Source organism: Cinclus cinclus, chromosome 1 (assembly GCF_963662255.1).
Source record: "Cinclus cinclus chromosome 1, bCinCin1.1, whole genome shotgun sequence".
Classification (NCBI taxonomy): Eukaryota; Metazoa; Chordata; class Aves; order Passeriformes; family Cinclidae; genus Cinclus; species Cinclus cinclus.
This window is the reverse complement of record NC_085046.1, coordinates 60,175,771-60,191,556: the sequence shown is the minus strand read 5'-3', so window position 1 is coordinate 60,191,556 and position 15,786 is coordinate 60,175,771. Positions and strand designations below refer to the sequence as shown.

The 15,786-nt window shown below is 41.1% G+C and overlaps 1 protein-coding gene across 1 annotated transcript in view; it reads right to left on the bottom strand.

The window, feature by feature from the left end:
* Positions 1–15,478, bottom strand: part of KIAA0319 (KIAA0319 ortholog) — a 37,589-nt gene extending 22,111 nt beyond the window's left edge. The window contains exons 1-2 of the mRNA XM_062498636.1: positions 15,430–15,478; positions 6,435–7,204 (exon numbers count right to left, since the gene is read on the bottom strand). Coding sequence (XP_062354620.1) covers positions 6,435–7,204; positions 15,430–15,478 — 819 coding nt within the window. The remainder of the gene's footprint in view (positions 1–6,434; positions 7,205–15,429) is intronic.
* Positions 15,479–15,786: the final 308 nt, after the last annotated feature.

Sequence of the window (15,786 nt, the reverse complement as noted above, 5' to 3'; positions counted from 1 at the left end):
GGACCACTATAGATAGCTCAGTTCAGCCCCCACCCCCAAAGCAGGGTCAGCTATAACAGACTGCTCAGAACAAAGTTCAGTCAGGTTATGAGTATCTCCAAGGACAGAGAATCCACTTCTCTGGAAAACCTCCAGTGTTTGGCCATCCTCACAGGAAAAAAAGATGGGGTTTAGTGTTTAAATAAAATTCCCTGTATTTAATTTTGTGTCCATTGTATCTTGTTCTGCCACTGAACAGCACTGAGAAGCGCCTGGCTCCATCTTCTTCACACCCATCAGAGTTATTTATACACGTCTGTAAAATCCCCTGAACTTTTCTGCTCAAGGCTGAACAATCCCAATTCTCTATTCTTTGCATTTTAGGTGTTCTACTTCCCCTTTGCAGTTTGCGTCCCTAGGAAATAAGAGCAGCCCTGCCTTCAGGACAGGAGAAAAAGCTCCCTGTGCAGCTGGGAACGTGAAAGCAATGCCAGGAATTATTCCTTCCCAGCCTGCAAGGAAACAGAGAGCACAGAAGTCATCTGCAACTCCATCTCAACCTTCAACAATGGACACAGAGGAAAGATCCCTGTGCAGCTGCCCACCCCTGAGGATGTCGAGGACAACACCGAGCTGCACTTTTGGGTGAGTCCATAACACAGACAACACAAACACCTTTGCAGTCACACCTCCAGCTCTGTTCCATATGCTCTGCTCTCTGAGCAGCTGGACACTGATAGCAGGATCAGGGACTGCAGCTCCCCTAAAGTGCCTTCAGCAATCTCATTCTTGACAGCATTATGTACAGGGAGAGCCTCAAGCCCATCCTGCTTTGTATCCTGACATAACGTCTTTCCTCCAGATACGTTTCCTTTACATACTCACTCCACCTCTCATCTTCATAAAGGATTTTCTTCCCACACTTAGGAGAGCCACGGCGTTCCTTTGCTTTCTGAATTTGAGGGAGGTCTACCTTCCTGAGCTTCTTCTGGCTTCTCTCTTCTCATCCTTTGCCAATCCAGCAGCTGAAAAGCAGCTATTATGGCTTTGTAGGACAGATGGAGAACAAAGTCACCTCAAACGTACCTTTCCAGGGTGCCTCTTCTGCAGTGGCATCAAACATCACTTCAGTCAGCAAGCCTAGGCAAGACACTGCAGCCAAAAAAGGTGCCCTGTGGCACTGTCACATCTGAAGCAGTGTCACAGCCAAAAAGACAAACTAGAAATGTTAGTAGACACCAGACAACTGGAGCAGGAATAGTATCAGAAATTAAGTTCTCAGATAGAAACTATTACTGAGAGATTTTCTGGAACAGATGTGGAGGGCAAAATTAACCTAAATTCCAGCTTGGGAAGTGAAAATTAAAGAAAAGAAAAGAATTATTTCTGGGAGTGAGTCCGATAGGCAATTCTGCTGGTAGGGGCCTTGTGGGTTGTTTGCTTTTACCCTTTTTACAGACACCATTGCTTGATACAAACACACCAATGATGAGAACCCACATCCTCCAGTTCTCTGGGTTTGACTTGAGTGCAAATATCTTGAGAATTCCAACAGAAAATAAAAGCAATCATATAACATGAGCTACAGACTTCAAAATAGAAAGAAAGGTAAATCTAAATATCAAAACATTTTTCAGGGGTTTTATTAATCCTCTATAGAGCAAGTCAATGTATTTTTAACCAAACAGAACTGTTCAGCTTCTGCAAGACTCAAACCCAAGAGATGAACATCTATGATATTCAACTGTGTTCTGTGTCTAAATATGAATTCTGAAGGCAAGCCAATCAGACACTAAAAGGCTCAACATCACATAGAGAATGTCTGCCATCTAAAGGTTTCTTAGGTAGAGATTTATGCATTTTGACTGCACAATTATCCCTGCAAATACAAGAAGCACAAGAATTAAGTCAGGCCTTAGCTATTGAGTATATGTTTGGAATATTGCAGCATCAACATTAGCAGTAGCTGAACTCTGACTAAGACCTGAAAAACCTTTCCTGGCTTAGCAGATCAGCAGTTAACAGGATATTTTAAACAGAAAATTAATTCTTTGCCGATATCTCACTTCAAGGATGGGCAGCACTGCAGATTTCTGTTCTGGGCAGCTGGACAGCATACACTCTGTACAGATTTCTGAATGTACCCATGTTACTGAGCTGACAGAGAGTGACAGCCCATAAGATCCCTCTGAACTCTGATGTAAACCCAACAGTCAGGTGACTCACTTAAGTGACAAACCTCATATTCTCTCTCCCAAATCACATACAGAAAACTCCCTGCATCTGACTGCATTTATGACAAGGATGGTCCAAGGGCACAGACTCCAGAGGTCTGTGTTTGGTTGGTTTCTCAATTTAAAATCTCTGTGCAGGTCCTTGCTCAAAGAACACAGCACCTGAGGACACCACATCCTGCTGACTCCTGTGAAGGGAGAGAAGCAGGGAATCACATTTTTGCCACCTTGCTCAGTCTGGCTTGTCAAAACAGCTTTGTCTGGAAGGTGCAGATGGGAGTGTGTCAGCACAGATCCAGGAACAGAGATATAAAACTGCTGTGGCAGAATTGAGAGGATGATAGGAAAACATTGTATAATGTGCAATAAACAGGGCAATTCATTAAACTTAGGAGCAAGTATGATTTTAAGACCTTCATATTTTTATAACCTATACAAAAACACTACAGTTTGAGAGGCTGTTTGGATATACACCAATGAAAAAACTATTTGGAGATCTCTCAGCATTTTTAATCCAGTGTAACAATTTAAGATTTCCTTCATAATAAAATTTGGGTTTCAAAAACCAACATTTTTTTTTTAGAAAGAAACACAAATATGTGCTAAACAATCCATAAGAGATTTGATGAAAATGTCTACTTGCTGGAGAAAGAAAAGAAGGAAATCCTATCCCCAGAATATATCACAGACAGCTTCTATTTCACTAGGGTCACAAGTAAAGTTCCCAAACCAGAAAAACTTGAAACCAAGCTGAAAATTTGTGTTAGGCATATGTGCCAGGGCTTCAGTAGTAGAGGACTGGCTGCAGGGGCCACCCTGGTGGTCCCAGTCAGTTTGGCAGTGGGTGGAATCAAGCCACCATGCACCAACACTAACCTCTCAAACCTAGTTAAAAAAGGGCAATAGCCACTGTGGGCAGGGGACACAGGAGGATGTAGAGGGATGCACAACAGGACACATGGGAGGAAACATCTGGAAGCAAACATTGTGCACAGGGCTGGAGACACCCTCGTGGAAACATGCACTCCATGCCACCTCCCAGGGAAAAGAGGCCCACAGAGAAGCCCACACCAGTGCAGATGGAACAAAAACGAAGGAACAGTGGCAGAAAAGAGAAGTGACAAGTGGCAAGAAGGAGACTGGCATGCACTGACCCCAACCTCCTGTGACCCTGTTTCCCCACCAAAGTGACTGAGTGTAATCTGCAGTGAAAGGAAGTGGAGACTAGGAAGGGAGAGGAGATGTGTCAGGACTGAAGCTGATCCTAGAGAAGAGAAGGCTAGGGAAAACTATTTGCTAAAACTGCTCCTCATCTCCATTTCTCCACACACATCTAAATTCAAAGGAATCCCACCTAGGAAACAAAGGTTGCTTAGGCTTTGGCAGTTTCTGAAAGCCTTCTGCTTCCCCAGATTCTTTCTTTACATTAACAGAGAGACTTTAGAGCCATTTCTCAATACCTGTCACGAACAGCTTTTGATGTTATCCCATTAACATGCATTCTACAGCTCTGCTCACAGAGCACATTCCAACCTCCTTCTAATTACACTTGTCTTATCAGTTCTTCAGCATCATTATTAGCTGTGGCTAAAGACTGACCCAGCTTTGGAGTTTCATCCCTTCTGCGCTGAAAGCAGCAAGCGCACTCCTCAGCCTTTCTATTGGAATTTCAGTTGGCTGTGCTAGCATAATGTTAGCATAATATAAAGAGGACAAAAGAATGACTCCTCTGTGTCGTTGTGAGAAATAGGTTTCTCTCCATTTCACTTTGCAATAAAATCCCATCTACAGACAGTGTACAAAGAGAAAGCAAAATCTTTATATTCTGGCTGGGGTGGAAAAATCAAAGTAGAGATCTACAAAGTAGGCTTGGCCATATATATTTGTCACTGCTGCAGGATGTGAAATCTCCACTTTCATAAAATGGTATTCACATGATCCTTTAGAGACAGGGAACAAACTTGCTTAGACCTGACATGTAGTTTAGGTGAACTCAGTTTTATGAGTCCTCTAAGGCACAAGGCATAAGCAGTTAAATCAGCAGGGATCCTGACAATTGGCTAAAGATTAGCACCACACTAACAGGTCTTCCATTAGACAGCAAAACTCAATGAGAACAAGTTTCACCTCTTACTGCACACCTAAAGTGCACAAATATGGTGGAGCACGGAACTACTGCAGGTTCTTGGTGCGGCATGACTTCCATCACACTACACAGGCAGTAACTAAAAGATGCTTGCAAGTTTCCCCCAGCAGATGGAAGGAAATATGGGAGATGAATTTAGTATAGCAGTGGTTAGGTGTCCTTAATTTTAATTTTGTAAGAACAGCTCAGCTATTGCCCTGTGTTAGAACTTACTGCAGCACCCCTGCATGACAGAATGTAACTCTAAAGTTTATTAGCAGGGACAGCCTACTTGGGTATCACACTCTCCGTATGTACATATATATATGCTTTTTGCATACTAAGGAATAAACAACCAGTATCTATCTACTCCTCTCACCTAAACCCCCATGCTAATCAAGCTCATTTCGAGGTGTGCGTGGTAGGAACTTTTAAAAACAAGTCTCCCATCATCAACTTTGCTTGCAGAAGCAGTACCTAATTTTCAGCTTGCCACAGCACTTGTTCTGTTGTCAAGTGTTCTTCCCTACACATGAAGACAAGTTCTAATCTCTTCTCACTTGTGCCAATATACTCCAGACAAACCTAGGCAGTCATAAAAGTCACAGGCTCCCTCAACTCTGCAGGAGGTGGTCTCAAAAAGCAACCTGCTGTCATGGCCCCCACTTAATTCCAGGGCAACCTCCTTGCAATTCTTCCAAACAGATCCCACAAGAGGCGAAAGACTGCTCTACTGCAGCCCATGGTTGTGACCCTGCTTCCTCACTTACTCTTGCCCTTCTTAGGAGCTTCTACCTCATGCCTGCGTCCCTAACTAATCCCTTGTTTCCTGCAAGGGTGAGATCCAGCAGAGTCTCTCTCCTTCTCAGCCTCCTGGAAGCAACTCAAAGCAATAACCTCATTGGAGTTTTCAGAAACCTTTAGAAACTTGCTGCACAGCTTTTGCCCTGCTCTCTTGCCCTCCCAGTAGGTATTGGGGTGTCTGAAATCCACCATGAGGACCAGGGTTGTTAATAGGAGGCTCCTTCCAGTTACCTGAACTCTTTATCTGTTTCTTATGACTTGCTGCTCTCCACACATCAGTCATCCCCTTCCAAAACTGCAGTTGGCAGAGATTTCACACAACTTTCTTATCTGCTTGCATTTTTCTTCCCTACAGCAACAGCAATAAATTACCATTTTTACAGCAAGAGATACTTGCTGGCTACAAAATCTTCTGGAATCCAGAGCAAGTTGACTAACATTGATCAATTTCCTCTTTCCTCCTGCAAGGGAAGTCAAACCCATGGAATGCTGAATTTATAGCCTGTTTAAACTTTCCAACTGTACCCACTCTGCTCTTAAGAAACCAAGGCCCCTTTAGTCTCAGCTGATCAAACTAGTTGGCACAAATAGAGAACAGGTGCATCTTACCTATACTGACTTATATATTCAATTTTAAGTAATTAACTTTTTTTTCTAATTATCAGACTCAAGGATTCTCAGAACAGAACACTTTATCCACTTTATCCTGCTGTACATCATGGTCTAAAACCACTACCATCCCTCCTTAAATTCCACGCCCCTCTCATGTTTTAAAACCATTATAAAAATTAACTCAGCACTTACATCTGTAATACTGCTGTGCATTAGTAGCATGAAACCCATGAAGCAGGTTTAATTTTATTGATGGAGGAGCTTATGTTCCCTGCTTAAAGCTTATGGCCTTTGGATACCAGAAGATCTACTGGTACTGCTCTGCTAACTTCTTCCAGTGAGTCACCAAAGGTCAGAGGTGAACTGTAACACTATTACTGTAACACTATTACACCAGGTCCAGGTTCACTCATTTGTACACTTTTAAGGAAACCTCACAGTGCCCTAAAAGGAACTTTACTCCTTATCAACTGATAAAAAAAAAAAACGTCCTTTAGTGATTCACCTGCCTCTTAAGACAATCCTATTCACTTCAGCCTCTTCTACATGGTAACACAACTGTAAGTCATATGAGAGTTGTAATATTATAAAGCAATAACCTAAGATTTTCAAATTTGAAAACTAAAATGATTGCCAAGTAGCCTCACACACTCTGTCTACTTCGTGAAGGGCAAACATACCTCTTTTTGCAGGGCATCTTCAGCTTGTGCAAGAAGTGGAACAGCTGCTTCCCTTTCAAATGTCTTCCCAGGGAGCGGTGTAATCTCCAGAAGGGATGACCTCTCTGTGGAGTATTCACTGACCGAAGTCAGTTCAGAACTGTTTTTATTCAGATGGCTTTCCACCTTCCCAGCTTCCCCTTTCTTTTCAGCAAAATCTTCCTGGTTATCTCCATCATCACCCATGGAAGTGTTGAGGCCATTTTCACCTGCCACCATCAAGCCCCAGTCAGCATAATCCATACTGTCCTTCTGTGGGTGTTTGATGGCCACCTGAAAGGGATCCTGCTCCAACTCTTTATAATCATCAATGTATTCAGGTATCTCCTCAAGGCTGGGATCTTTTCCAATTAGAGACAGCTTCTTCAGGCTACTCAGTTCCTCTGACGGGTCATTCTGGAGTCCCACAGAGTGGACCATGCTTGGAATCACTTGTCCATACCCTAGCAGTGAAGCTGACCTCTGAGAAGGCCTCAGCACAAAGGTAAGGTAGGACTTAACAGTTTCAATTTTTTTAGGCTCACAATTGTCCTTGTGTTGGCAGTTCACAATGTAACAGCGTCGCTCAAACATCCAGGACAAGTCACAACCAGAGAGGTCACAACACGCTGCGATGCAGTCGGACACTGACAAAGCGTGAGGAACCCGCATGATTTTAGTGGTTTCTAAGTTGGGAGATATTACTGCACCTGAGTACGTGGCTCCTTCTCTGCACTGTTCACAACTGGAACCTGTAACAACATCACCAACATAAGGCACAGCACTACAACCAAGCCATCATATAGCTTACTGGGACCATAAATGGCTTACAAGATAGAAACAGGTGGTACACCGTTTAAAAAGATGAATTTCTTTCACTAACATCACCACTACCTTTTTTAAGCATGTCCCTTAGCAGTAATAATTGTACTTTGGAGGATTTTTCAGTGTAGGACCTTGACATATTTTGCAGAAGTACATTTTACTCCCGTGCTACAAATGCAAATACATAGAGATGAAAGCAGGTTGCCAATACTTAAAAACAAGAACAGAGCAGAGAATAATAATAAAAAAAGGGGTACCTCCATTGCTTCCACAGAAGTAATGATCCTACTCAGATCTTTAAGAACATGTTTTAAAACAAAACTCAAATAAGATGCTGTAGCATGTAATTGCTTCAGTTGAGGGAAAAGGGAGCAAAACTCTAAACAGGAGAAAGATTTGTCATCTCATCCAAATGTCATGAAGAGTTCCTCAGTACAACATACTTACTGGTCTTAATATAAAACTTGGACCAATTTCTCAAACTTTTGCTGCTTTACCCACAAGTTCATGTGAAAACCAAGAGCTTCCTCCAGTACGGAGCTCTTTCCTTCATTTGCAGTAAAGCTGCAATCTTCTAATGTGACATCAGAAATATTTTCATGGCACATTACAGACTAAGTGTGAAATGGTCCAAAAAAAGCATGAATCAACATATATATTTCAGTCAGGTTTTAACATCTTTTCTAGGTGTTTTTTCCATGGTTATAACTGCTCTTCACAATTCCTCTCCCTGAAATCTGATTATGTTTCAAGAAAGTTGAGTAAAACCAGAAAATTATTCTCTTTGGTTTTTAACTGGACTTGCTAATTCAATGAATGAAAACATACATGCCCCCACTGTGGAGCTAACACAGGAATGGAAGACAAAGCTGACTTTGCTTGCTTTGCACCTCATTATTCACAATTGTATAGGTCAGGAAAAATGAAATCAAAGAGCAGGAATAGGCTGGCAATAGGGGTTAGGTCTGAATATGAGATGCAGAGATTCCCCAACACATGCAATGTGACCAACACCACATTACAGTTCCCACTACCTCATCTGGGCTGAACTGCAGCTCACTCCTTTACAATACATGGTCTGAATACAGCTATCAAAATACATGTGGGGAATCAAATTGCCTGGGAAGAATGTAAAGCTTGCAAGGTAGGTTAGTTCAATGCAAAAAAACCCAAATCAAACAAACAAAAAAATTGCACCACATACATACTGAGAGATAGAGTGGACAAGATGGTAGGATGGTTTTGCAGAGCTGGCTGTGTTGGGTAAGGAAAAACATGAAACAAAAGCAAATTTTAAAGAAGATTGATGACTTGCAAATAGGTATAGCTGAGTAGAAAGCTGACAAAAAGAATAAAGATCTTCAAGTATCATTTTCCTGACTGCAGCTACTCCTTCAAACAGAGCTAGGATGCTGCCAACTGTTCCACTTTACATTTTCAGTGAAAAAAAAAATCTATCCAGGGAAACATGCAATTAAAACAATCTATTCTGTTCTTACACAGCCCAGACATGAAGCACCCTTATGTACACCCAGAAGATGCTCAAGATCTCCACTTTTTTTTTCTGCTACAATGCATATAAACATTTCCTCTACATTCCCTTTTGCCTGCAAGAACACAAGACCCTGGCAGAGACTTGGAATTGTCATCACAAGTCTTTCCTTTAAGTTGTCTGCACAACTTAGAACAGGGGAGCCAGGAAAACTCTGGTTTTAAATGAAGTAGAGGAGTCAGGTATCCCATTCAACCATTCTGTCTTTTTGCAACTCATGCATTTAGTTAATCCTATAAATCAGTAGAGGCCATTAAAAAGGGAAAACAGAAACATGACTTTGTACAAATGTGTAATATTAGATCAGCAACAACTCATTACAATGAATACTTTAGCAACAGCACTATCAATGTGGGCCAAAAAGCTCCTTTAATGGCTGTTTTCATCACACCCCTTCTTTAACTTATTCCTGAAATAGATAGTGAAGAGTGTGTTAAAAAAAAATAAATAAAACAAAACAAACAAACGAAAAAACAACACCAAAAAAAACCCCAAAAAACCCACAAAAACACCCCCCAAAAAAAACACCCTGAAGGTTTCACTATTTATTTGTTCACAACAGAATGACAAACAGTTCCTGTTTTAGAGACAGGCCTATACAGCTGGGACACTCCACAGCTCTAACCTGAGGCCAGACTACAAGTCCTCAATCAGCTTCAAATCTCACTCCACCACTTTCAGTTTGACACATCAGTTATCATACTGCAGAGTCAACATCCCTCAACATTCAGGTGCATCTTCAGCCACAGAGAGAAGACCGATTCCCTTTATTAAAAGGGAAAGCCCTCTGGAACATGAGTCAATAGCCTAAAACTTCTGCAAGCTAAGTGTTTCCCTTCCTCTTAGCTGTACCCTGTTATATCTACAGCAGGACAACACTGACATATCCAGAGACACAATCAGGAGAGTTGGTTACTGTAAAAAAAATCCCAACCTATACCCCACCAAAATCCTAGCAGAGTCAGTGTAGAAAACAGTTTCATTTTAAAGATATTTCCTCCTTTAATGAGGGAAAATCCACACCTGTCTTTGAGCTTCACACTTCTGCTCCTTCACATCCTGGAGCATGAGTCCATTGATGTCAAGAGCCCATCAGGAACAGTCCCCCTGTTGCAGTTGGCTGGAGATCTTTCCTCAAGTGGACATGGAAAACTAAGAGCTGCTCTCCATCATGCTCACACAGCCATGAACACTTGAATGACTTGGCAGCAAGTATTCTTCAGTCAGTCAGTAGCAAATTGTGATGCTGTACTAACACGGAGGACATCACAGCTAATCACCCCAGCAGGAAGCCCTGCAAGGGCAGAACTATCCAATGTGTTTGCTTTCCCTAGCAGCAAGCACTGTAAGAAGCAGCAGAAAGAAGGGGCAAGAGGAAATGTACAGTAATAGAGAAAAGCTCAGACCTTGCATCAAGTCACATTTGACTAGAAAATTCAAATGAAAAGTCACATTTGACTAGAATCCCATTACCTTTTTGCTGGCAGCACAGCATTGAGAGCTCCTACAGCACATTCTTCTCACAGCCTAAAAGCCTCTGAACTACCTGAGCATGGAGGATCCTATAGCACTTTGCTACAGGAAGAGTAGGATTGGCCCCGTTTTCTTGCCATATGCTCCATTTGCTCTCTTTTAGCAGCAAACAAGTTCTATTCTGGCTTTAGGCTTAGTGGGTTTTTTTGTTTTTTTTTTTAATCCATCAAAGTAACTTTTACCTCATTGGTGAATTTTGAGATGAAAGACATTGTATCAGTAAAAAATAAGTTTTGTTTTTTTTCTACTACCATAATAACATACTGAAACAATTTTGATAAGGTTCTGGAAGCAAAATTAAAATAAGGCTTTACTTTCAGTGACAGTCACCTAAGAGGGGAAATTAAAATCCCAAATTTCAAGCCAGAGAGAATTTCCACAGCAGAGCTATAAACCTGCAAAGCACACTCCATATCATAAATTATGAAAAAGGCTTATACTCCATCAGCTTTGGTAATGCCCTACAGAAGGTACTGTCTTGGAAACCAAAAAAAGCAGTATCACTGACATCTGAACATTTCATCATCTGAAATGTCACTGCATTGGTTCCTCTAGCAGCAGCTAACATCTCTGCACACATGAAAGCATTTTCATTATTTTACTTCAGGCTGCCCTGAGGGTGTTTGGACCCTGAGGTCTCACAGATCTTTAAACACAGATACCTATGTGATAACAAAGTACCCTTTTTAGTGTTGGTAAAGTTGCCACTGAAGAACAAACAGATTTAACAAATTCTCAGTTACATAAAAGCAAATCCACAACACAAGCTATCAACCGTAATTCAGTTACATTTGCAAACAACGATCTGCAAAGCCTTTACGGCCATTACAACAGTCTTTACACTTCTTTTGTCCAGGATCTGTCAAGACATCATAATTACTTCAGTGGGTCTGATGATCCTTTCCAAGTACTGTTTTCACTCCCTGAATTGTCATCATCCCCACTTGTCGCTGATAAATCAACTAAGTGCTATTTAAAAAGAAGGGGAAAAAAAACAACAGAAAAAGAACTAAGAAGGGTAGATGCACGGCTGCAACTATTGTGTCCCTCTACAAGGAAATTGTGACCATTCCGACAGAGGTATGGGCAATGTGAACTAACCTGGCACACAGCATAACTCACTATAATCTCAGAGATTGTAATCAAGCACTACACCATCTTGTATCCCTGGAAAGACCTGTGTGAACCAGGACACTAGAACATCTAGGCATGGTAGTATAAGTAACAAAGAATGCACCACAACCCCAGGGCAGTGGTTCCACTGTAATTTCAAAGGCACTCCTACATCTTAAAATGTCCCTTGACATTCCTGGCCTTGGCTTCATGTTAGACATGTGGGAAAAAAAATCTTTTTCAAAGCCCAAGATCAGTAGTAGTAAAATGTGTTGAAAATGGGGGGCTTGCAATGCATTTAGAAACACCTTCTGCTAGAGTAAGGAAAAGGACATTTGTGAAGGCTGTCACAGAATCTGGGAGGTCATATAATCTACATCTAGGCTATGTGGACTTGAAAACAGGACACTAGATAGCACAACACCTATGACTGCAATTACCTGGTAATCGCTGTTTATATTTTTGTTGGGGTGGCTAATCTCAAATGAAAGCACACAACACACACACACAATATGACAAAACTGAGAGTCAGCCATGAGAACACTATTCATAATATTTGCAGAAATGCATTTTAACAGCAGTATTTGCAAAGTCTGCTTTGAATGCCAAATTAGAATAAGCGGGCTCAAGATGAGAGCTAGACTTAATTGCTGCCAAGATACTGGACTCCCAGTTGCAAAGTAAACTCATCTTTCTGTGCTGGAAAACAGTATGTCCTCTCTCTCACAGGGAAAGAAAAATTGATAGATTAGCAGAAAAACACTAATTAATGGCCAGAATAATTGAAATGCATTTCAATATAGCCTGCTTTCATCAATGAATGGATTTAAAAAAGTGAAATGAGATTACAAGCATGCTAAGGAATATCTATATGGATAAATTAGGAGCTGCATCCACATTTTGGAAATCAATCACCCAAAATGCATGAGATGTTGAGTGATGGAGGCATGGTACACACTCATAGCTATCGGTACACTCCTCTCAAACCTCCTGAGAGGCATGAACATTAGTCAGTGATGGATATCTGTATCAATAAGGTTGATGTGGCAAATCTAGGTAGTTGGGGCTGAGGAAAACAGACTGCTGGAATGTCTTTGTGAGAAGACACCAGAAAATGCCCCATGTCAGGACAGAACCTGTTACAAGACTGACTCACAACAAAGCCAGCCAGGGATGGTGGCAAAGAGTCTGACACAACAACAGCAGGCAGGAGAATGGAGTAAGAAAATATGAGAAAAGCCATCCTGTATACAGCAAGGTCAGTGAAGAAGGGGTAGGAAGTGCTCCAGTGCCAGTGCAGGGACTCCCCTGCAGTTGTGGTGAAAATCATGGTGAAAGCACATTGTCCTGCTGCCATCCATGGAGATCCACAGTGAAGCACATACCTAGCCCTGCAGCCCATGGAGGATTCCACCTCAAAGCAGGTGGGTAAGCTCTGAAGAAGTTGAGAACACTTGAAAAACCCAGACTGCAGCAGGCTCCTAATCTGAACTGCAACCCCATGAAGAGGAGTCCACATGGAAACACATCTCTTAGCAGGACCTGTGACCCCACAAGGGATCCACATTGGAACAGCCTGTTCCTGAAGGACTTTTATGTGAAAAGGACACATAGTGGTGTAGTGCTTGAAGAATTTGAGCCCATGGGAGTAGGGAAGTAGGGAGTAGCCATGCTGTAGTAGAGAAAGAGTGTGAGAAGAAAGAAGCAACAGAGAGGAAGCATTATGAACTAATTGCAACCTTCATTCCCTGACTCTCTGAGCTGCTCAGGGGAAGAAGAAAGAAGAACCGGGAGTAAAGTTGGATATAGAAAGATGGGAGAAGTGAAGGCAGGTGTTTTTATAGTAGTTCTTACTTCTCATTAACCTGCTCTCCTTAATCAGCAATAAATTAAATAAATTTCACTAAGTCAAGTCTCCTCTGCTCTTGACTGTAACGGGTATGAAACTGGTAACTGACATGACCTCCCTGTCTCGATCTCGGTCTATGGAGCTTTTAATCTTATTTTTCTCTCCCATATTGTTGAGAAAGGGAAGTGATAGAGTGACTTGTTGTGTGCCTGGCAGCCAGCAAAGGTCAACCCACACATTAATTAAAAGCAGTAAAACACTATTAGTCAAAAACCATCATGCACAAAATAAAACTAAATAAACATCACCTAGACAGGACAAAGTAGCCCACCTCATTCTCTTTTCATGAACCAGAGCATATTCTTCAATATCCTTCCAACATTATTAATCCATGAGGCTGTTTCTCTCTTCTCTTAATGATGGAATGTCAAGCCTTTCTTGCCTATATTAAATCAGTCTTCTCATTATCTTAAATTAAAACATGTATTGAGATAACTTTTTTTTTTTTTAAGAAAAGGTAGCCTTTAAAAGTACAAGCTCTTGTGCTGAAAAAAAACTTCAGAATGATCATCTAGCAAATTCTTGACTCTCAGCCAATTCACCTTAAAGCTTGTACTAAAAAGAAGTCCTTTTGACTTAGAGAAGATGAGCATTTGCTGATACCTTGGTAGCAAACATATCCTGGAAATTAGCAGGAACCCCCCAGTTTAATTAAACATTAATTGTATTAAAATATTGCAAAATATTGAGATGGAAATAAATACTAACATTTTTACTAAAATAATATGAGCTATCCGATTATATTATCCTCTAAACACTGTGAGCTGGTAGTTGAGATACAGGTAGAGGCTTGAAATACATCCAGAATTTTGAGAGCAAAGGTCTTGTTCTCAGACAAGCCAAGAGAGCATAGCAAATTTGCAACTAAAAGCAGGTATCTGTATACATGTGGAAGATGTTCTAATCTGCTAACAATTAACAGTACTATCAAAAGCATGAAACTGTGACATTCTCTACAGGCAAATTTCAGTATTTACTGCACATTATTGTCTTCTGTTTAGGTTGCTGTGTTTTATTTTTCTAAAGATAGTAGCATAGACCCTACAGCAGGTACTCAGTATTTCACAGGAGAGTATTTTATTGACAAAAGGCATACTTGTTCACCACACCAACAAAAAACTTGACTCTAAGCTCTCTTCAAAAAGCTTGGTGCTATGAGATCCTCATGGTGATCTTGATGACTACCTCAGACCATCTCTGAGTTCAGACCTAGTTTATGTCTATCACTCTCAGCTGTAGGCTAATATGCATCCCCTTTCATCAAACTTTTCCAAATTCAGCAGTCAGTTTAAGCCTTAGCACATTAAGCAAGTCTCTCCCTCATGAAACAGCCCATTCTGTTTATACTAAAAGAGATTAAAGTCAGATAATGGTGCATTATTTTCTCAATTTCACCACAGAGAGAATTCAACCATATTAAGGAAATAAAACTCACTTCTTCATATATTTTTCTTCAGTTACCATATCAAAACTACCTGCTCCATATTAAGTCTCTCTCTGACAGAGGCAGTATTAACTATCATTCCTCATCTGTCTGGTTATGGAAATAAATTACCTATTCCTGTGGCTGAAGCAGAACTTACAGGACTTTCCTGTGTGTTTTGAAAGGATAGATAAGATAGATAAGTAGAGAGTATGATGAGGTGAGAGATGTGAACAGTGCACTTATGCTACTCATATATTAACCACACCTCATGGTAATTCAGAACAAAAATGTAGCTCAGAATGCCAGCAACACATTATTCAATTGCTCTTCTGCAAGAGAAAAAAAGGGAAAACTGAACCTTCCCACCACCCACTCTTGCCCCATGCATCTCCCCTAAAACAGCCTGCTGAAAATGCCTTCAAACATATACTCTCAAATGCCTTCCTCCATTGCAACTTACAAAGCTGCAACTTACCAAAGCACTTTGCACTGAGGAGTCACAAGACTTCCTAGCTTTTGCCTCATTCATATTTATTTCACAGCTGTATACAGACTCCGGGAGCATTTAATTCACTTGTTCTGTCTGGATGACTCAGACACAGTAGAAGTAAACTCCTACCTGTTATTGTCCATAGGAACAAGCAGAGAACACCAGGTCTAAATGCCATGCTGCACCAGGAAGGCAGTGACAGCTGCTTTTCCGGCCAGTTGTCATAGATCTTAATGCTGGTTTTTTTTCTAATATTGTTTAGTGCCCTGCTGTGGCCATCAAGCACTGAAACAGACAGCACAGGAAAAAATAGGTCAGATGTGAGCATTAATTAGAATGTCATAGTAAAAGACAATAGACAGGTGACATGCAGGCTTTATCATTACTTCTAGACTTCTTGATAGATGACATAGTAGATCAGGCACACTGAAGATACACAACCAACTACCCACCTGGAAATCTCTTTCTCTAGAGATACAGAAACAC